Source organism: Lepidothrix coronata, unplaced genomic scaffold (assembly GCF_001604755.1).
Source record: "Lepidothrix coronata isolate B3197 unplaced genomic scaffold, Lepidothrix_coronata-1.0 Scaffold157, whole genome shotgun sequence".
NCBI classification, from domain to species: domain Eukaryota; kingdom Metazoa; phylum Chordata; class Aves; order Passeriformes; family Pipridae; genus Lepidothrix; species Lepidothrix coronata.
In genome coordinates, this window is record NW_016690337.1 from 1,071,836 (window position 1) to 1,094,777 (window position 22,942).

General features: G+C 38.5%; 1 protein-coding gene across 12 annotated transcripts in view; it reads left to right on the forward strand.

Moving 5' to 3' along the window:
- ROBO2 (roundabout guidance receptor 2) overlaps window positions 1–21,718 on the forward strand; it is an 891,080-nt gene extending 869,362 nt beyond the window's left edge. For 7 of the 12 annotated variants that reach the window (XM_017829032.1, XM_017829039.1, XM_017829034.1 and 4 more), the window contains 4 exons: window positions 2,063–2,233; window positions 9,279–9,539; window positions 14,030–14,230; window positions 15,206–21,718. In XM_017829032.1, coding sequence (XP_017684521.1) covers window positions 2,063–2,233; window positions 9,279–9,539; window positions 14,030–14,230; window positions 15,206–15,207 — 635 coding nt within the window. In that variant the 3' untranslated portion in view covers window positions 15,208–21,718. The remainder of the gene's footprint in view (window positions 1–2,062; window positions 2,234–9,278; window positions 9,540–14,029; window positions 14,231–15,205) is intronic. The other 5 variants (XM_017829041.1, XM_017829043.1, XM_017829044.1 and 2 more) reach the window with 3 other exon arrangements.
- The last annotated feature ends 1,224 nt before the right edge of the window (window positions 21,719–22,942 follow it).

Consider the following 22,942-nt stretch of genomic DNA (forward strand, 5'->3'; position numbering starts at 1 on the left):
GGATAAAAGAGAAGGTTTGACATCTATTTCTTTTTAAAACCAACGTTCTGAATGAAAAATCACATTTCTTCAGTCAAAAGAATAAGTGTGAAAAATCTGCATCCTACACTCACTAGTTGCACTTGCATGTGAGTTTATTTTTACAAAACATCTGTGCAGTGTGCTGTGAGCTGAGATGGAATTTCAGGCTCACGTCTCAATTTCTTTGCTTTACTGATTTTTTTTTTATTTTTAAATGAAATTTTAATATTGTGTCTGTGTTCATCTGCTGTTTTATCCTTATCCATGAAAAAAAGGGCTTGATCACTTGTCTTTGTCTGGCTGCAGCTGTGCCAGCTATAGAGGTTAATGTTTCCAGACCCCCCCAAACGTTTGTTACTGCTTTTTTCCCAGCTCCAGAATTAGCTGCTCGGGTGGGCGTTCTGTAACCCACTTCAGTCAAAATGAGCCAGGTTAGCAAAGGCATTGATTTCAGACCATTTAAGTTCAACTGGGCTTTTTTTTTGGTAGAGAAGGGTTAGGGAATGTCCACTTGAGGGGTTCAAATGTGGTAACCTCCAACAGCTGGCAGAGCCACAGCTGGGAGACAAGCCTGCCTGGGAGCAGTGTCCCCCTCAGGGTGCACATCAGTCAGAAGGCAAGGCTGAGAGAGTCAGGAAATCTCTGAAGTCAAAGAGTGACATATTATTCTAACATGTATGTATTAATGTGAAACACCATGTTAGAGAGATTACAGCTACTTTTTCACTTTGCCCTCTTTGCACTGGAAATATTTCAAACAGTATGCTGAGCTGCATATTATTCCTGATTAAGCTTATCTAGATCAGGTCGTATGTGACAGCATGTTGGAAGTAAGAGCATCTGTTGAAAGGATTTACAGCAGGGTAGACCCAGGTCTAAGTTAACCAGAGGATAAAAAAACCTCCTTACTAGCTTGAGCTCAGTTGACCAGAAAAATACCAACAGCCATTTTGCCACTTTCCATCAACTCTTAACACCATTTGGGCCTACACCAGCATTTAAAGAGCAGAAAGTCTGACTGGCTTATACATTTTCCACTGCAGATAGGATTAAAACATGTAAGAATTTTAATTGCCAGTTTTAAACAAATTAAAATGTTAACATCCCCAAGATACTTGGCAAGAACAACCTACACATGAACAAAAGGAAGTAAAAGATGGTGATCTTTAGTTTTCATCAGTTGGCATTAAACATTAAGCCTAGTTAAGTTAACTGAATAAAAACATCAGAATAAGAGGAAGTGAATGTAGTAAATGAACTGCGCTGCTCCTACGGTTCCTGCATGAGGCTTTTAATCATCTGCTCCATAGAACAGCATCAAAGATATTTTTTGAGACATCATGTAGCTTGAATAGTTTGTCTGTATGTGTGTATATATATATATTTATATTTTTATATATATATATCTGAGGAATAAATTCAATGAGAATACATTTTTTTAACATATAAAAGTGCTGAAAATGAACAGGAAAATTTTAGCATTTCAACATACCCCCATTTTTATTTCTTGAGAAAAGAGCCCTTAAATATACAAACCTACCCTGCTACATAGCTTGCAAAATCAGTTATGTTTATCTCACTGGAGTTACTCCAGATATACAGTGCATATGGGAGCCTCTAAAATGAGAATCTGGCTCAGTAAACATGAAAGTGGAAGGCAGGAGGAGATAAATTTGATATGATTGCAGAACTGTTTTCCTTCCCTGCTCAAGGCTGAGAAGTTGTTATGACACATCTGTTCAGCACACAGAGCAGGCAGGAGTTAGATGGCATACAGTAGTTTTATCACAACAGATGGAATAATTTTAATTATAAAAGTTAAAGACAAAAGAATGCCCAGTTTATCACTTTGCTTGTTGTGGTGTGTCTTAAAGCAGTTGTCATCAGTGGGAACCTCGAGGGGACACTCGCTTGCCTCTGAGAATTAGGCCTGATTTAATGTTTCGGAACAGACATTAATAGAACAGCCTATTTCAAGGCAATAACATTTTTTCATCTGGTTTCTCTTTCTTTCTTTTTTTTTTTTTTTTTTTTTTTGTAGGCAAAGCATATTCTTCCTCTCAGAGACCTCGGCCGAGCAGTCCTTTTTCTACTGACAGCAACACCAGTGCAGCTGTCAATCAGGGTCAGAGGCCGAGGCCCACTAAAAAACACAAGGGAGGACGGTTGGACCAGCCCCCTTTGCCTCATCGTAGGGAGGGAATCACAGACGGTAAGTGTCGTGGAGAGGGCCCTGATGATAACCTGCAACAAGCAGCTGTGCAGAGCGGGAGAAGGCAGAGCAATCTTTTAAGAAATATGGGTTGTAGTGAATTACTAGTTTGGTGTAGCGGGGTCCCCAGGTTGCCTCGTGAGCAATATTGCAACGCTGGCAGTGTGGAGCTTGGTAAAGTGAGTCTTCAAGGAGCCTTTCTTCATTCTGGCTCTGAACACGTTAGCATCTCTTAGGAGATATCAGATCTCGATATAAATCTTACCCAAAAATGGCTGTGTTGCACAGGAGTTGACATTAAAAAATGGCCTGTGAGTAATTTTACATTAAGTGAAAGTAGCCACCACCAGTAGCAGTGTGCCATGAATTCCTAAGAAGCATAGAGCCACTCCCGCAGCACTGTTTGCTTTGTCCTGTTTTTGACAGACACTCAACAGCTACAACATGTGCCATGCTTTTCCCATGATTCTGCCTCATGTCTTGTCTGTGCTGCTTCAGTCCTGACATCCGCTGACCTCAGTGACTTTGTTTCCCTCTTTTACATCTCTGCTTCTCTCTGACCACTGCTTCCCATCTGGAAATTTCAGTCTCTTCTGAGATCTGCCCAAGATCAGCTCTGTCTTCCATTATCTTTGTCTACCACTCTTGAGTCTGGTAAAAGACACAATTGCTGCCTGCTACTTTTCGAGGAAGACTGCATAGGAAGGTGGCTGGCTGGCCACCTCCCCCTCATTTCTTCTTTTCCTGGCCTTGCAGCTGTAGGTGTTGAAATGATCAGAGGGGAGAAAGAGGCGGATGGAAAAACAGCATTAAGGAAACCACTAAGGATATCTGTAATGCCATGCGGGTGGAGATGTGATCACTTCCCTCATGCTGACCCCTCTTTCAGTGTTCAGAGCAGGACAGTTCTGAGAGGTAGACTGTCCCACATTCCTCAGAGGCTCTCATAACACTGTCTGGACCGTGGGAGTGAGTGTGATGCCAGTGAGTCTATCCCCCAATCTTAAGTACACCTTGACAAATCTTCCTGTGCACGGGAAATGTGGAAAAATAAAATTTAAAAATTACCTTAGATTTCAGTATAAGAAACCTTCTTATTCTGGTAAAAATTACTTGAGAATCATAGAATATCTCAAGTTGGAAGGAACCGATAAGGATCATAAAGTCCAACTCACTCCTTTATCTTCTTTGGACAGGTAATGTAATAAATAGATGTGATAGACAGTATATTTAGATTGAATTTTTTTTTATAATGCACTATTTATTACTCCAGGTACATGTATAAAATATATTAAAATCTTGCAAGGTAGACTGTGACCACCAAAACCACCAGAGCTATGTTCTCAGTCATGTTATCAGGTATAAAGATTCAATTTTGCAGTATCCTCTGGCAGAATCCATGTTTGCCAGAACAAAAAGAAGGAGAATAAATTCCAGAAGGGAAAGTCTTCACAAAAGGGGTTATTGTTACATCTCATGCTCTATGGCTAATTCTCAATGCCATATTATTTGTGGAAACAGTGTAAAGTAGCTTAGATTTTGCTCATATGGATCTGAATTGGTTTAAACATTAATACCCTGCCCTTCTGGATGTATTCCAGAGGCCTCTCTGCTACACAGATCCATTAAATATATGTTTCTGTGAGAACAGTAACTAGAAATCATGAGTGTCACTTGTGGTGCTGACCATACAGTATCTGTCCATGTGTTAATCCTTCTGTTTGGCATATTCTGTCACCTGGAACTGTGAGCAATTTGGGCTCCAAATTCTATATACGTGTGAGTTTGTAGTGTACTCAGTATGGTGGGACCTTAATTCTTCTTTTGAATACTATTGCTATGGAAATGTTTTACAATAATGTGGGTACTAGAAAAGTAATGGGAATCCAGTTCAGGTCATGGAACAAATGGAAGTGTGACTCCACAGTGTGACTCCACGGTGAAATTCGGCATTGTTTTAAATTAGTGAAAGAGATCAGATTTTAGGATTTATTTTAAAAGAGGAATCTCCTATTGTCTTTTATTTAATCTTTATACAATACTAATCTTACTGGAGTTTCTTTCATATATTTGAGTCAGAATACCAATTATATACTATTTCCCTCAACATTTCAGACACAGGCAGTAAACAGATTAATATTTGTCTGTTATAAACCTGGAAGTACTTACTATATGTTCCAAAAATTTATAATGTCCTTGAGCAATAGAGAAACCTTTCCCATTCTGTATTAACACAGGAACAAACAAACACAAATGGTACCGTTTTTCCACTTCAACTCCTACTGAATATGAGTCACTAAAGTGTAATGGCAAGTCTGAGTCATATCTAAATTTGCAAAAGATCATTTGAAATTAAGGAAGCTAAAGGTTGCTGCTGCCACCTGCATGTATGTAAACAATTGAATTTAGGAAACTCTGGTATACAGAAAAAGAGTGGTAACTAGATACTCTCTGTGGAATATTGCAATGAACTTTACAAAAAGAGACAATACCACTATGCTTAAGCTACAGCTAGAGAAAGCAAGCAGGAGAACCTCAGATAGGTCTAGCAATTCTAAACCCTAATCCAGGCCAGCCCCGGGCTGTCATGATTTCAGTGGGAAGCATCACTAAATGTTTTTTCCTGGTTTTCAGATGTCTGCAGTCCATTCCCTTGTAGCTGCTTCCTCTTGGATTTGTCATGTGAGAACATACTTGGTTTGTCAGTTGTTTTCAAATTCCCAAGTTAGATGAGTCCTAGTATCCTGTGTTTAAGTCTCATCACATCCCGGATATCTGTCATTTTAAATTTTCATTGACCAAGTAATCTCCAGCTATGTCCTTTCTCTGCCCAATCCCATATGCATCCTGAGCACTTCCACCGCGTTAACTGTAACCATGTGGGACAGTGCAAAAGACCTAAGAAGCTGTAATATTTAACACATAGCACACACATCTCAGACTGTGTAAGCATATGAGGGTTCAACTGCATGCTTACTTTTGACAGCAATCCACACAAATCCCCTAAAAGCCTGCTGCTTCATTTTCTTCAGCTGCAGGTCAGAATACTCTAGAGACTGACTCTAGATGGAGTCTTTATATTTGTCTTGCTGTACAACTTGTTTTTAAAATTCCACGTCCTGAAAGACCACGGATACAACAGCAAATCCGCAGAGGAAGAATATGTTATGAATCTAACAGATGATGAAAACTTTCATTCTGAGCTCACAGGCCACCATAAAACCAGGAGGTTTTTAGTTCTAGTGCTCAAGGAATAATTTGTTTTCCTGGAAACAATATACTCACAAATTGCAAAACAGTGGAATCTGTCAAATAGTTTGTGGCATGGTAACTGCATGACTAAATTTAAAAGCTCTTCCTTTTCTGAGCATGATATGTTAAAAAAAACCAGAAAAACAAAGAGGAGGCAGAAGGGAAATATGCTTAGGGGCTAAAAAGGAGAACTGGAACACAAGACTTCTCTTAGTTTTCCCATTGACTTCCTACTGTGTATTAAAAGTCAGTTTTTCCTAAGGTAAATCACTGTAGAGAAGATCCTTACCTTCTGATGTTAGAAAGTGGTTCAGAGGCTTATTAAATGTCACAGTAATTATCATCCCTAGGAAAAGAAATCACTGGCACAGGTAGAAAGGTTTGTCCTTATACTTGTAGGTTCTGTAACTTGCTGCTTTTTCCAGTTAATAATGAGAGGCTGTGACAAAGTTTGACTAGTACCTAAATCACTTAGCCAATGCCCTGCCTTCTAACGGAGGGCTGGAGTAATCCCAGGACGAATATCCATTTCCCCCCTATTAGGCACTCTGATGTCCTACAGCTTCTCAATCACAATCCCTCCATTACTAAATCAATAAGACAATCACCCCACCACCACCTCCAGAAATGCACTTATGAATTGCCTCACAGGTTTGATAATCCTGCCATTAAAGGCTTCAAACGATAGTCTGGATGACATCCCACTGGCCTAGAAAGTTACTAGCTCAGTGTGGGTTTTTAGGTATTTTATCTGGCACATGAAAGATAAATGTGATGTAGATGGAAGTAGAGTGACAGTCAGTGTTACCACTCTGGGTATCCTCACTGAAAATCCCACTGAAGTCCCTAAATTTCTAGATTCAAAACTACTCTGAAGTAATCGACATGATGGAAAGACTTGGATTGCCTCTGTGTGGTAATAAATCTGCCTGCCAGAGTCTGAGGCTACTAATTCTGCTGATATTCTGTTATCCCTTTACTAGGGGTTGGAGAGGAAAGGAAAGGGAAAGAGAAAGGGAAGACTACTCTCTATGGTACTGGAGAAAGAAACTCGTGACTCCAGATACACAAGATTTTTCTGTATCCCCAAGCAAGATAACAGAGCCCAAGCAAGAATATTTAGGAATTTACCTAAGGCAGAAGATTTGCACTGTGGGATGTGAATTGTAGAGCAAAGGAAAAGCCACATTTCCAAATGAAGCTCTCTTCCAGCTTTTATTAAAAAGGACAAGTAGCCTGACAGTCAGCCTGAGGAAGAAGGTGAAAAAGAAAATGGTTTAGTCAGGTGAAGCTTGGCTACAATTAGTAACTGTTCTTACAGATCTTCTCAGATGTGTAACACAGTTCAGTAAGTCTGTACTCAGGCTGGAGCCAGCTTATTTTAATTCTACAGTACCTGTAATTCTTCCAGAATTCTGTGAATCTTCATTAGAATGTGAATCCTATTTTTCACTTCAACTCATCCATAGGTCTAGAACAGCCAAAGAGCTTTATCAACATGATGTTTTATTTCACTTCTATGCATAAGTCAGTCTTTATGCTTATTTTCTGGATGGATAAAAGCAAGAATCAGGTTAACATTAGATCAGCAGCATAAGTCTACAGTAATTCCAGGAGTTGCAGCTAGCTCTAGAACATGCAGAACGGTTTAAGTACAAACCGTCTTTCCTTTTAAGTACCTAATTAATAACAACTATTAGATGGCAATTTCTGAAGAAGGGTACTCTGTTTAAAGTTTAATACTGCAATAATTTGAACTTTTTTTTTCTATGATACTACTTGAAAATTTTGTTTATATTGAACGGTAAATATTTTATCTGGGGAAATTGCATAGTCCTATGTCATGTTATGACTGTTTATTGGATTCAATGCATCCCCACAAAGTGCTTATAAATCACAACTTCAGTAATCTCTATTTCAGATTTCATAAGCAGATGCCAGTGTTGTGGTTCTGTACATTAACTGGTTATGCTTCCAATAAAATCAATTATAAGAAATGCCATTTTGGAAGCCAACACTATAAAGCAATTTCAACATTGGCAAGCTCCCATACCCCCCTGCTTCCACCTACAGTAACTCAAGTATAGTCATTGTCACGAAAGGTCACATCTATATTCATAACGAAAAATTTCTCAAATAAATTAGTGCTGAACATAAAGCATACACCAGGCTCACTGACACGTTATTATAAGGCTGCTCTTGCCAGAACATAGTTATCTTAATCGGGGTGTAGCACTTCAGCTCTGAGCAAAGGTACAGGAGCATCATCAGGGACAACTTCTTTCCCTTGTAAACACAAATTACCTGTACTTCCTCATTTATCTGTAAGAGACAATGTTGACTGGAATGTGATATCTCAGTGACTTTGGAAGCATATCTGCTTTGTATATGAGGTATAAGTATCACTTCTAACAGCAAGGACATGAAAAAAAATTCTGTGTAGCATTATATAAAGTATTATATAAAGCCAGATTACAGACTTTGAAATAAACTCCCTCCAAAGGCCTCCTGACCAATTTATAAAATGAATTTCAGTTTCACTAGAGTTATAAGCATCAGACTTCCCTGAAGGCAAAACAGGTTTCCTTCTCCATTCCTGTTACTGAACCAGGTTCAATTTCTTGATAAATCTTCACAACACTGTAAGATACAATAGACTAGAAAACAGGACAGACCTAAATCTGTTGTAGACTAACACAGTTTTAGTGAAGTTGATGGGATTTATTTGGGCTATGCGTTGCCCCAAAACAGAATTATCAAAAAATGTTCCACGTATAAAATGGATATCTGATAGAGAATAGTTTTCATTATGATACTAAAGGGCTTTTACTTCTTGTTTTCTTTTTCTTGAATAATCTGAGGCTTTTCTGGACTATTATAAGTCTATCGTGTAGTTTACATGAAAATCTTAGATTCAGAATTAAAATTATTCGGAGTCAGTAATTACCTTGGGACTAGAACTAATAAAAAATGTACTTTTGCTTCAACAAATGTGATTAGAAGGTTAATCTTCAATTCTAAGAGTATCTTAGTCATCCAAGTGATAAATTTGAAAAGAACAAGATTGTTAGAGACCAGTCAAGTGTCTTTTGGTGTTAGTTTAAATTGTATTTTGGTTGGTCATATTTGCAAGACACTAAACTGAAGAGTGGCCATCCCCTTGTCTGTGAACACTTTAGCTCTTCATTTACTTGAATAAAATGCTTACACATTGTATGGTGGTTCCATTTAAACACATTTTTCAGAGATATATTGATGGTTTTTCAATGACAGTAGGTTTTGTGAATATTTTTTTTCGCAATTTTTGTGGCATTTTATTCATTTTGATGATGTTCTATATTAGATTTTGAGTTTAGACATCAAGCTGAAAGTTAAGCCTGAAAATGGGGATGATGAAGCAAGTCTCAATATGTTGAGGGAAATTGTCAACAGGTCAGTTTTCCATTGCCTTTCTTAGTTGCTTCCTGTTGCTGAACAAAAACAGCACCCCCACAGAAAATAAATAAACCCCACAGAAAATAAATTCCATGCTTAGAAATGTAAGTCAGGGATGAGAGCCTGTCAATTTTTATGGAAGCTAGAAAGAGCTAGCAGCATAGTAATGTGGATAAAGAGCTAGCAGAATACAAACCCACTTTTCTGATTAACATGAAATTCCTTCCTTTTAAAAATCAACGAATGGAGCGATTCATGCCGGTTGCAGGGGACTTTTCTTTTTTCAGCATCAAATAGACCTTCTGTTTCAATGAAAAAAAAAAATTTAGTTCATCTAAATCTTATTCACGTTTTTTAGATCTTCCACCACCACCCGACCCGCCCCCTGGTCAGGGTTTAAGGCAGCCCATAGTCCCCGGCCAGCGCGGAGGCTCGGCAGAGAGGAAAGGAAGCTCTCTTGAGAGGCAGCATGCACCGAACGTAGATGAGACAAAGAGCTCCCTGGACCGGCAAGCTAGGACATCTCTAGAGTGGCAGCGGCAAACCCAGGAGTGGATAAGCTCTACAGACCGCCAAGAGGATTTCAGGAAAGCCCAACACAAACAAGCCTTCGGATCAGGTGTGTGTGCGCTGCACCGGCCGAGGCAAGGCAGGCGGCTTCTTGACACTCTGCTGAGAGTTTTCTGTACCTGGCAGGAGTCCAGGATCACCCCACACTGGTGAGGTTTAGGCTGGAAAACAAGAAAAGGCAAAGTGAAGGGAGAGCTTGTGATCCAACTATTTTCCCTCCTGCAGCCGTGAAATCTCGTTAACACTTGATTCGGTGCATTCTTTACAGTGTTTTGGCAATTAATATTGTTGTCAAGCATAGCAGTGGAGAAAACAGGAGTGGTTTCACGCCAGCACAGAGGGAGAAAGAGATTTTTAAAGTATCTTCTGGTAGATGTATTTACTTATAAATACAAGGCTGTATTTTCTAGTTCTTTGAACCTTCTTCCAAATTGGCAGCAGGTGTTTTTGCCTGTCCAAAAGAAGGCTGATTCTTCTGAGCTACTGACATTCCCTCCAGCTGTATTTAAAGCACCATCTTCTTCTTATGGAGATGACAAAGTAACGCTCATCTCCTAGGCCCAGCAAGATGACAGAGCAGGCTTTCACCTTCATACAGGACCTGCACATTGCCGTGGGCTGACTTTATCTCTTAAATGGATTTCAGGTCTGTAAAAATGTGCACAGGAGGTGATGCTGGGCTGGAGTTGTAGTTTTACGATATTTGCAGCTTCCTTCTCTCAACCTGACCTCAAGTAAAAGCTTCTCTTCCAGCTTTTACCCTCAAACTAGGGTATTTTCTTTAACCCACTAGTCACATGGCATACCAGTGCAGTGCTGATTAGAGTAATACAAGAGGACAATTAAGAAGATTTAAACAAAAAATTATACTGTATGTGGAGTTTTCTGAAGGGTTATGCTGTTTCTTCAAGTATATATATGACTCCCACTGTCACACTGCAGGTACTCTTATAATCCATATTTTTCTTGATTTTATTCTCCTATTAATGTTCCTTGTTAATCTAGGCCACTAGTATCACTGACACTCCAAAAAAAAATTAGTAATATGCAAGCAAATCTATCATGGGGGCAGGATTTACTGAATAAAGTACTCCTGGGAAATATTGCTACCAATATTTAAAATGTAACTATTTTAAATACAAGCATACTTTAAAATATAACCATAGTGATACTGTTAAAAACCTCTAATCTTTCAGCTGCATAAACAAGTGAGTGGTTGTGCATGTTGTGAAATCTTGAAGTCGCAGTTTAAAAATAATGTGTGAAATTCTTGCTGTTTGGTGAAATGGCAATTTTAATTGCAATGTACGAGATGTACAAACATGTAGAAAAAATAGCCTGAATATACTTTACACTTCTTATTTCTGTGTAAATAATTATTAAGGAAGCTTCTCTGACCTGCTTAGCAAGAACTCCCTTCTTTTTCCTCTGCTTCACAAGTGTACAAATAGAAGTTGTCAGTTATTCTGTGATGCAGAGCTTATACAGTAATAAAATTCCCATCCTACAGGACATGCATTTATCTGTCCATAAATAAAGAGAACTCGATCTTGCCACTTCCAGTGACCTACATAAGCATTGAATTTAGGACTGAAGTGATTACAGGTATCTTGTTCTTGTCAAATTCAGGATGATGAGAGCAAGTGCATATCCTTTACGCATAAAATAAAGATTCCTCTAGGAGATATTATGGATTTACCCTGGTGTGAGGAGTTCATAAAGTTTGTGCTCAGGGTGGGCCAGAGCTTTATATCTATCTGTCTGCCTTCTCTGGCACTACAGTTTCTTGCTCTGTATTCTTGTCTCTGTTAGATTTAAAAAAGGCTACTCTTGTGCATGATGCCTGTTCCTATTACTAAACTTGGGGGGGGGGTTAATCATATTAGTAATTGTGCTTCTTCTCTTTTCCTTTATTAATGGTATAGATCTCTGGAAATCTGTCCTGTCCCACTTTTCAATACATTTCCAAAAGGAGTTATTATTAGCTATCAGCTTCCAGAAAATAGCTAATTTGCAGCTTAGGGGGTTTCACTCAGATGTTACCAAGCTGTGAGTGAAATTTTGAAAGCAAGACCTTTAGTTTGAAGTTGAATAGAATAAAAATGCTCAAGTCTGGGAACCGTGTTTCCACTGGTTGCTTTCAGTATAAACAAGATCACTGGGTTCCTGCCAGTGGCTTCACTGTGGAAGCACAGTTACAGCACATCAAATATGACATTCTCATCTGTCCCTCTAAAGAGAGTTGTGCTAAATCAGGTTACAATAGTTTTGATAATATGAAAAGCCTTTTGGTTATTTTATGGGGCCTGGAAACATCGTTACACACGTTTATCTTGATTTCATGGGGGCTAGAATTACGTCTTCAAATTAAAGGCTCAGAAATTCAAAGAGAAAGGCATCGGCAAAGGCTCCCCATATTCTTTGCAAGTCTAGGGCGTGGGGCACTGTTTGGAGTGTTTAATGAATGTGAGCCCATTCTCAGGACTTGAGACAACTACCTTTCATGTGCTAGAATGTTGTGAAAAACTTAGCCTTTATTTTATGTCACAATTACTTATTTTATGGATTATATTTATTTCTGAGGGCACAATAGATAATTTAACACACCATATGCTCTATAATGATAATGGACTTTATATTTATTCATTCTCATTTTCTCTCAATATTTCATTGAACCCGAAGGAGGCCTTATCCAGAGTCCACAAACTAGAAAAACAAATCAATTGACCATATATGTCATCTTCCAACTCTTTTGCAATGCTAGTGACTTTTCTTTTCATCCTTTAAAAATGTATCCAGCTTTCTGCTAAACTGATTTATGCTGCTTGCTTTATTACTGCCTTAATGCAAGCCATTCCATATTTTAGCCAGCCTTTGGAAACCAGGTTTGCATCTGATTCTATTGTTGGGCTTTGATATATAAGGAACAAGTAACATAATTTAGGAGACTATGGCTGTTAAATGCCATTTTACTGTGTCTTTTGGGCATTTCTTTGTATTTCAGCAAGGACACCACACGGTCATAGCACAAAACATTGATAATGCCCTTATGTCCCCCAGCACAAATATTCTGGTCCCTTGGGCAGGGCCAGAGTGAGATACTTTGGCAGGGAAAGAATTCAGCTGCCTGCCTTTCTCTGCAACAGATTTACCTTGCAAACAGGCTCTGTTCAATAGCAGATCACATGGGGAATCCCCATGTCCTACTCACTTGTGGCAGCAGGCACAAAGAATGAAATCCTGGGTTTCTTCCACAAATTCATTCTCATTTAGCATTTCTCTTAAGTTAATTGTGCCTCTGCTGCAGCCTTTGCTAAGGCTTCAAGCTCGTGAATCAAAGCATTTTTATCTCCTCTTTCTTTCCAACCATCCCCACCTACTTTTCCATCTGTGTTCCTGCCCTCTGTCAAAGAAAAGTCCGTTTCTCCTCATCGGGTTATTTAAGAGTGAAGACAATGGGAAAAGCAAAATAAAGAAAATCCTTTTGGCCTAGATCCACTTGAAAAAAAAAAAAGTAAGATTCAGGCAGGAGATATCCCACCAGTTTCAGAAGGGGCAATTGCTGTATTTGAGGTTAAGGATATATACTTATATTCTTTCTTGAACCAAACTATATTTAGGAAGATCTCTTTCTTCAGCTTTTGAGATGGCGAAAAGAGATCATACACAGCAAAGAAATAAAACAGTGCTTCTATTTCAGTGCTAAATCAGTGCTGCTGTTTTGCTTCTTAGGTTGGGATTATTACAACAATATCTCCTGGAAACTCTAATCAGAAGTGATGTCTTATTTTACTTCATGCTGTATGAAGACATGCAGTCTTATGCTTTATTGCTATTAATCCTGCTCTTGCAAGCAGTTCATTATTACAGGTCTTCACCGAAAAAGAAGCCAAGTGAGCAAAAGTAAGCCTTTTGCTCATAATGGAACATGAAACAAGCTGCAGGATGATTTATTCAGCCCAAATATTACAACTGTTATGTGTATTATAATATTTTTCAATGTGATTCACCACTAGTTAAAAAAAATTGTTAGTGTACTTTGCATCGTTAGAAATTACTGAGTTGCTGGAAGCTAATTAAATTAGCTGATATTGTAGTTCTTTATCTAAACTGATTGAGGTAATGTTGCCATAATTTAAGCTAAAGAAAAGGAAAAAGCACATTCATGTGGGCTTGAAGCAAAAATCTAATCATAGCTGCATTGTTTTGGAAATTGCATGTGCATCTATTTTTATTGAAGTATCTATGATTCATGATTTATTACTTCATAATGAATCCAGACTTTTTATAATTAATACAAACTGACTTATGAGTTTACAAGGAAACAAGAATAATTCGTGCTGGCTTCTCCGTCCTTGGGACACAACTCTTAGTTGTGTATTTTCCTAGGTAAAATTGTCGTGCCATAAAAAGCAAGACAAAAGACAGATTCATGAGGGCAGGAATGAATATGATGTCCATAAATGAATAGCTTGTTTATTCCTATTTCTAGGAATTCGCTGGTATTTACTTTGTTTTGGTTTTGTTTTGCTTTTCTAGAAGAGGCACTCGTACCATATAGTAAACCCAACTTCCCATCCCCTGGTGGCCACAGCTCTTCAGGAACATCTTCTTCTAAAGGATCGACTGGACCTAGAAAAGGTGAAGTCTTGCGAGGAGGTCACCAACGCAATGCCAGTGACCTTCTCGATATAGGCTATGTGGGATCAAACAGTCAAGGACAGTTTACTGGTGAATTATGTAAGTTTATCTCTAGCTACAGTTAAAACTCTCAAATAGACAAAAAGAGAAAAATTACAGGTCTGCTGTGAAGAGAGTAGGAAGTTGTGTGTGATAATCAGGTTAAATTTTACCCAGATATTTCTACCATCTGAGGTGACAAATAAATTATGTTCTTCTGTTCTTTGGTTTGGACCAGTTCATGCCAATGTTATCTACACAGTGTGTCTTTCAGTGTGTAATGCTAGTGAAACACAGAGAAAACTGAAGAGAAATTCTAGTAATTAGGAATTTTCTTGGCAAAGTGTAACGTGCTTGTCTTGGAAATGCCATTGACTGTTTTTTCTCAGATTGAATGAAAAGGGTGCTGATTTTTTTTGGTCATGGTGATGCCTTCTCCTTAACTTCCTGTCACCTGATGAGCAGTATTCTCTTAGATGGAGGTCTTCTTTTCTTGATTGTGTGGCCCAGTTTTTTTGAGTTGCATATCTCAACTCTTTTCCTCAGCATCCCAGGACAGGGAAATTATTTCCCAAACTTTTTTCTATTATCAGTAGATGTCCGTTAAGCTTTGTGTTGATGCTGTGTATGTGATGGCTGTACCAGATACCCAAAGGTTTCACTCTGGTGTTTGAAGTAGAACATCAACATCCCAGCAAGCTCGGGCATACTGGTGTGTTTACTGATAAAAGGAGTTGGGGCTGTTGGCATGTCTGCATCCTATGGCTGCAGTCAAACACTCAGTACCTCCTGACAGTTATTGCCCAGTAGCTTGTAAGAGGGGATCCACAAACCCTGGAATGTGCAGTCTCAGATATGGTGTTGGTAAGTGCTGAATTTTAGCATCCATTGCTTTTTATCTTAGAAGCAATTAACTCTCTTCACACAACCTATTGAATATTCATCCTGTACTGCAGTAATATTGCCATAGGCTTTGTTTTGTGGGGGTTTTTTTCTCTTATTACAACCTCTTTCTCTTTTTGTTTCTCTCTATAGAGTAGTTGAGAAGACACATTGCAAGCTGCTCTCTGATGGACCATCAGGTCTGAACTCATGGAAGTGATGACACTAAACAGTGCAATGAACATTTTCTTTATTTATGTACTATTAAAAGAACTGTAAATGCAATGTAAAGACACACAGCCACACATATCCCACAGATTCTTTACTTGTGTTCTTCTCTTTAATACACCATCCACCTTAAACTATTCCTTGTCAGGAGTATATAAAAAAGAAAGAAAAAAAAAATCACCCTCCAGGATGAAAAGGATTTCCTTCTGTATATAATTTCTTTTGTTGCATTGCTATGCAAGCTCACCTTCTTTTTAGCTATGTTCATATTCATGTCTGTTTTTACTGGTCTGTTGTACTATATGTGAATTAATAGGCTGTGGTGCCATATATTAACTTTTAATTGTGTAACTTTTATGTTTAAAGTTTGCACTGCAATTTTATTTGGTGATAAGCACAAAACTCTACTCCTCATGACATGAAGAAAAAAAAGAGACTGAATGTGTGGAGAAGGTTTACGTCCTGTAAGCTACTTTGGATAACGCTGGATGTAAAGGAGTATGTTAGGTGGTTTTCCATTGGGGTGTAGAAATGAGAAAGTGACAGGCAAAACTAATGTCAGTGAAGACATTAGAGACAGATTTAAATCTTTTAAAAGCAAGCAACATAGTTGCTCTTCCTATTTAAGAAGGGGTCAAAAGTTGGAAGTGTGAGGTTAAAGGGCGAATATGAAAATTAAAGGTAGCATGAGATGGCCTAGACCCTTTCACTAGAATGATGCCCTTAGTATCTGTTTTTAGCCATCCCATGCCACTAAGTGAAGGGGAAGAAAAACAAACCTTGCTACAAACAAAAGAACTTAAGGTGTTTCACTAAAGCTGTTTTTATATTGCAGTTTTAAAGGAATTATTACCGTTAATTTCTCCAGCCCAAAATGTAAGACAGAGATTTTCCAGGAGAAAAAACCCAATATAAACGCAAGGAATACCCACCAAGAAGTTAAGAATGCAATTTATTGTTAAGACATATTCAGGCTGCTTCCAAAAAATTGAAATGTCAGAGTATCTTATTTCATCTTTCCAATACATGTACAGTAGAATAGAAGATAGAGCTGCACCACTGAAATTCATGACATTAATTGTTTTGATGCAGTCTACACAACCCTTTCTGTTCTGTTACTTGAAGTCTGCAAGAGTTGAAGTTGGATCCACTAAATTTGTAGTAAAGTGTTTAGTGTTTGGAAGGAAAGCAACAGTCAAACTATTTTCGACTTCCATTAAATATATTTCTGGCAATACACTACATCCAAAAGCTGGATACAAGCAAAGAAAATCTTTGACCTGTGTCTTAGTGAGTGGCTTCAAACCCTACTATGATGAGGAAATAACACATGTTTATACACTTTTTGAATAAACCAGACTCTGTAAGTGGACATTAATGACAGCATCCTGTCTCTTCATTAATTTTCATGACTTTGTCCAAATCTTCTGTACTTCTCAAATCTCAATGAGTAAATTGTCAAGCTTTTCTTAGAATATTATATGTGGATAGCCCACCCATTGCTTTGATGCTTAATTAAAATATTAAATCTTACAGCTTATTTCTGTTAGTTATCTGATCATGAACATAAGTTTCCATTGAATACCTTTTTCATATAACCAGTCTATGTTGTTTTATATATTGCCTTGGAGCTCACCAGTATTAAGAACACTTTTAGTAATGGCAGAATTTTAGAAAAGTAAATTACAATGCTGAATATGTGTTGCTTTTCATTTCATTAACTTGTTCCATGATAAGATAAAACACTACAGCCATCAACTATAACTCAGCACTACTGAGTATTTAAAAAAAGTTAGTTAACTTCCTTAAGTCAAGATGTGTTATTTAGCAGGTTACAAACAAAAAAACTTGAGAAAAAAAAGTATGAATTTATTTATATATGTGACCAATGAGTATATGTCATTTTCCTGCATGTTAAAACACTACAGTTAAAAACAGTGCTTAAAAATGTTCAAGTAAGATAAAGAATGCATCATAATTACATATATTTGGTTTTATTTTGATATTATCATATAAAGAGATGACTATTCAGAGTACAATTCAAATTTAATTCTCTGGAAAATGTTTAACTCAGTCACGGATTGATTTTTTTCCTTTTAATTCAAAAGCTTGTGCTGAGCTTTGGTGGAACACCTTACTAACTATATTCTATTCAAAATTCAGTATCATTAGAGGTTGATAAAGCCATCCCAATTACTTTCGAATATGTGTTTTATCTCTTCCACTGGAAAGTAAATGTGTGTCAGTATTAAAGCTGTGCAGTACCATGATATTCACTAACTTGTCCATCTGCTTCTGTACATTTTTGTTCATTAATAATTTGCTTACAATATTACATAAGGTGTTGTTGTGTATGGCAAAGTGTCTCCATTATCTTACAGGTGATGTCTCTTCTTTTTTTTTCTCTCTCTCTTTTCTATACAGTGTACTTCCAATGAACCACAGTACATATTTTTTAAAATGCCATTTAATTTACTATTTTAAAAGAAGTATTCTTCTTTTTTAAAAAAAAATGAAAACATTTATTGTGAATAATGTGTTTAAAGAAAAGGGTTGTTGTGGCAGCACTTAGAATTGTTTTTTAATTTGTTTTTTTTAAAAAAAACCTGTTTATTGGCTACAGTTTGTTCACGAAAAAGTATGACCTCTTAATGTGTTTCATTGGTATTGTTAGTGCAGCAAAGTTTAATTGGCATAAGAAGTTGGTTATTAGTACTGTTGAAGTGTGTATTGTATATTTACTGGGGAAAAAATAAAACATATTCACATTTCAAATCTATGTTAAAAGACCTTGAGTAAGGAGTCAATATGTGAAAAGGCAAACTGGGAAAATCAGGCAATAATAACATAGACTGAGCTATAATCATCACTGTCCACTTACAGGTGACGAGGAACGTTTTATGTGCTGGTTTTTGAACTAAGCTAAGAGTGTTATAAATAGGCCAGTGGTAAACATTGCCTGTCATAGGGGTTTCTGTTTAATGTCCTGTCTATACTGGGAATAGCTGGACCAGGGTAATTACACTGCTCCAGCTATTCTAGCAAACATCCTCCGTTTGTACACGTGCGCTCTCGATGTCCAGCCAGGACCCAAGTGCTCAGCTTGCTTTGCTTAAGGCCCATAAAGCAGTGGATGTGTAAAACCTGCATTCCCTGGGCCTGAACCCTTGGAATTGGGGTTTTGTACTGGTGGAGCTTCTGCCAACCCAGTACAGAACATTCCCAAATGGCAAAGAGATGCCAGGTCAATTTTTTCTCAGTCTTTGCTGAAGGACCAAATAGTAAATGGTTACATGTGCTTCAGTGGTGTATTGCTGTATAGGCAGCCATTTCAGTGATGCAAAAAACAGACATTTCTTGGTTTTGTTATTTTTTTTAATTATTTCTTAAGTCCTTTTCAAGTCAGTAAACCTTTTGAATACCTTTTGGTTGTCACCTGAAATGCAACAGAAACACCGTTCCTTGGGAAAAGTACAGAAACATAAGGTGCATGGAATGTTTTAAGTGTATTAATTTAACTATACACCAGTGCAAAAGCAAGATATGACTGTTTGAAATAACTATATGCTGGTTTATGCTTGCCTCAGTCCATACCTTGCCAGCCAGGAGAAAAGGTGTGTACTAGGGCTGAGAAAGAGCCCTCACAACTGACAGAGGAAAGGTAATAGGGCTGGGGGAGATTTTGGCAGGAACTTTTTTTAAAAACAAAATTACTGGCAGCTCCTTTGACTTATCTTCAATATATGCAGTTTGGGTTTTTTATGATTAATGGCCTTGTGAAGATTTAGCAGGGGAAGTAGGAAGAAAAATACTGGCCTTCTTTTGTAAAGATATCGGGGAAACTTGTTTGCCGAGGGGAGGATTTTTTAATTTCATTTTTGTTTTTTTACACATGTTTTGTGTTCCCTCTCCCTGGAACACATTAGCTAAAAAAATAAATTATTTTTGAAAACCATGTGGGAAACAGACATTTTATTTAGGAGGTACATTCAAATAGCAGGAAAATGGCAGAAAGTACTACTAAAATAGGGAACACATACACTGGCTTAGAATCAGCCGAGTCCACCACAGTTTCACATGTAATTTTGAATGGTACAGTAATATGCATAACCTTCATTGCTTCTGGTTTCCAAACCAAAACAAATTATCCAAAGTCCATAGAGGCCTAGATCCTTGGGACACTAATTCTAGAACTTTGTTTGAAATATGTGGTTAATCCAAGCACGATGGGTTTCAGTAGACCCCAGGCACCCCGTGTGTAGAGGCAGGTCACTTCCCTGAGGATGGAGATTTTCAGGGCAGGGAAGGTCTTTGATGAGTTAGGCACTGTGGTGGTTTGCACAGGGACCATTTCGTCAGGCCATGTCTCACATTTTGGGACATCCTCCCCAGTCCTGCCATGGTCTCAGTGCTGAGCAGTGGAACACAGCAGAGCAGTGCTACCAAACTCTGCTGTATGTAGCATGTTCCCTGCTTCTCTTTAGGACTGACCTTTGCCTGACAATGCTCCTCACACAAAATAACAGATACGACTCGGAGATTTGTCGTGGGACCCAGAGGAGAAGTAGGGCCATGCCTGTGTGTTGTGAAGGTGGACTGGTTATCTGGGGAGAGCCAGCTCTGGGTTCTACTCTTGATGTGAGGATTAGATTCCTCTCTAGCCTGAGTTTGTCTAACTGTTTAGCTACATCCAGGAAGACCACAGCAGCAAACAAGTTCCTAGAGCACAGCTCAGAGTTGCAGCATCTCTTCTGGCATTCAGTCTGTTGTAGACAATCCTGAGTTGGGTGCCAGCTTCTCGCCACATCCTGAGGACTCAAATGGCTTACAGTGACATTTAGGCAAGTGAGGTTGTTCCTCTCGCTGTGCAGAATGGGAAAAAAAACCCAAACAAACAAAACAAACAAACAAACAAAAGCAAAACTAAACCTTTCACTTAAACAGATCTTTTAAAACAATCCTCAAAAATCCTAGAAAACAGAGCATTTCAGATGTACTCTTGATGATTTTTTTTTCTTTTTCTTGGCATTTTGTTTTTGCTACCATTGAAATGATCTATTTGGTTTTTTTCAGACCTGCTACACTCTCCCTCCACCCCTTTACCCCCTGCATTTTCCAGTACTTATCTCTCAGGTGTAAAGAAGTTATGGTAGAGAATAATTGCATTTGTGTACTTTCGTTGTTCTAACTTTAAACAACAAGGTGCACAGTTGCATTCAGCTCAATTGATCAAAGCCAGATGGGGATGAAATGTTTGTAGTTGTTGTTTTTGGTTTTTTTTTTCTAAAAAGGCCTGCTACTATTTGTGCTGATATTTGTTCCCCATTTATGCTGATCAGTGCATCTTTTGCCTTCGAGGATGCCATTAGTAATTCTCCTTTGTGTTCATAAGCAGGAATCCATTGTGCAGCACTTGGAGAGCCACTCGGATGCAGGTAAAGAATATAACAGCTTGAGCAAGTGCTAATTAGAACCAATTAAAGTTAATTGACCTCCTTTGGCAGTAAAATGCATAATAGAACTTGCTCTGTCCTTGCAAAATGGAGATCTCGCCTCTAAGCATAAGAGTGAAGCAGGGTTTCATGTAGCAGCCTGTAGTAATTATGTGGGTATAACAACCAGGAAGCGGCTTGCTACAATTTGTTCTAATAACTGGTCTCTACTGTATCAGGGCAGTGCAATAAAAGTGAGATTTCTGCTTCAGTCTATTTAAAAACCTAATTTTTACAGAGCAAATGAGCGTCCCAAGATACCGATACTAATCTCTAGGAATGAGTTGGCAGAAAAAATAAGAGTCCCTTTTATAGGTAAGTAATGGTGTGAGCATAAAAAAGAAGGCAGTTTTTTTGCCTGCCAGCTGGAAATGTCTCTGATGCTCAGAGGTTGCGTCTGTCCTGAGTAGTGGGGGTAAGCTCTGGTGGGCCTGCAGTGGTGCCTTGCAATGAGGTTGCCTCCTGCAGGCTTCTGTTCAAAAAGGGGCACTGGCATCCATCCAGCTGAGCTTTGTGCTGCTGTGGGGCTGTACCACTACCGTGGGCACTGGTTTGGACACAGTCAGAGGTATCCAAATAAAAGAGAGAGAAAGAGCAGGGGAAAAGAATGAATGGTAGGAAATGTAAAATTGTGTGAATTCAAAAGCATCAGTGGCGGGTGCTAAACTGTACATCGCTGTGAAAAGTTGAAAAGCCATTCTTATTAGCAAAAGAGAATTGATCCAGTTTCCATGACCATGCTTTGCTGACTTTTTCCTTGGCAGGAACTGAATGCGACTGATTTTGCTGCTAACTTGGCCTTACTATGAACAGCAATAAAGGTGTTAGTCAGGTGGGGACTTTGATGTGACCAATAACATCACTCTCCCTTCAGGGAATGTTCTGTGCTGGCTTGTTAATAAATTTCTTTCCTAATGAGTATCATTAAAAACCCTTTGATTAGCTATTTGTGTGAATGCCCTTCCTTTTTTCCTCTAAGCTTCTACTTGCACAAGTGGCAGCAGGATTTCGCCCTAGGCAAAAAGCGTGCAGCTCTCCTCCTTACCTCCTGAACACAAGTCTGAGGCAAAAAACAATAGGAAAGAGGGTAAAAAAAAAAATAAATGAAAGAGACCTCACGGATGAGTTGAAGTTATTTTTTACACGTGTACAACCTAAGCAGGTACCAGCATTCAGATGAGAATGTCATTAGGGGAAATGAAGAGCAATAGGTAGTGATGGTGAAGCATGCAACAATAATTTACATACACCTCGAGTGCCAACAGGCAGAGAAACAAATAAAGCTATAACCCAGGGAAAGGGAATGCCAGAGAATAAATGGACCGCAACAAGCAAACAAAAAATGCCATGTCATAAAATGGAGCAAAAAGCCTGGAAAACAAAATTAAAAACAAAACAAGGCATTTCAGATCCCGGGTCCCTTAATGAGATATTGATGGCATAGAAATTGCCTACTCCTATGCAAGACAAAAGAAAACTGAGAAACACAAAAACAATTAGGAAACAGATTTGGCTATCTGAGGTTTAATAGAAAGAGATGTGGCATAGCACAGTACAATTAATCACCAATTGCCTGAAACACTTTCTTCTCCCAAGCTACTGCAGACCTGTCTCCCCTGCTTCCAATCTTAAAATGACAGGCACCCAATCCAGTTTGTATTTAAAATAAACCTTTCTCTCCCATTCCTTCCCCTGTCCCCCAAATCTCCCAGTGATTTGCAGATACTGATAAATCAATCTTTTGTATTTACTCTGGTGTCACAGGCTTCAAACTTAGCTTCAGCCTACCCACCCCCTTCTTCCTTCTCTTTTCCCATCAGGCATAAGCTTCATCTACATATTTCTACCTTGTTGTTAGGCATATAATGAGGCTTTTCTATTTCTGTCCTTCTTTGCCCAGAAAGCTGTCTTAGGCATGTCACACTTAGGGATTTATAAAAGTTCACTTTATATTTGATCTATTCGAAATACGAGTTTTAAGTTTAAACTAGGTCATTGGGTGCCTTTAGAGCATTTGTAACTGAGGGAGAGCCATTGATGAGTCTTGATTTGAGTGGTTCAGCCCTGTGTGCAGAGCGTGAGAAACTCGGGGGGGGGGAATGATCACAGTTGCAGAAAGATTCGGCCGTGTGTCGCACCCCGTGTCTGCTGTGCGACACGTGGTTCCCTG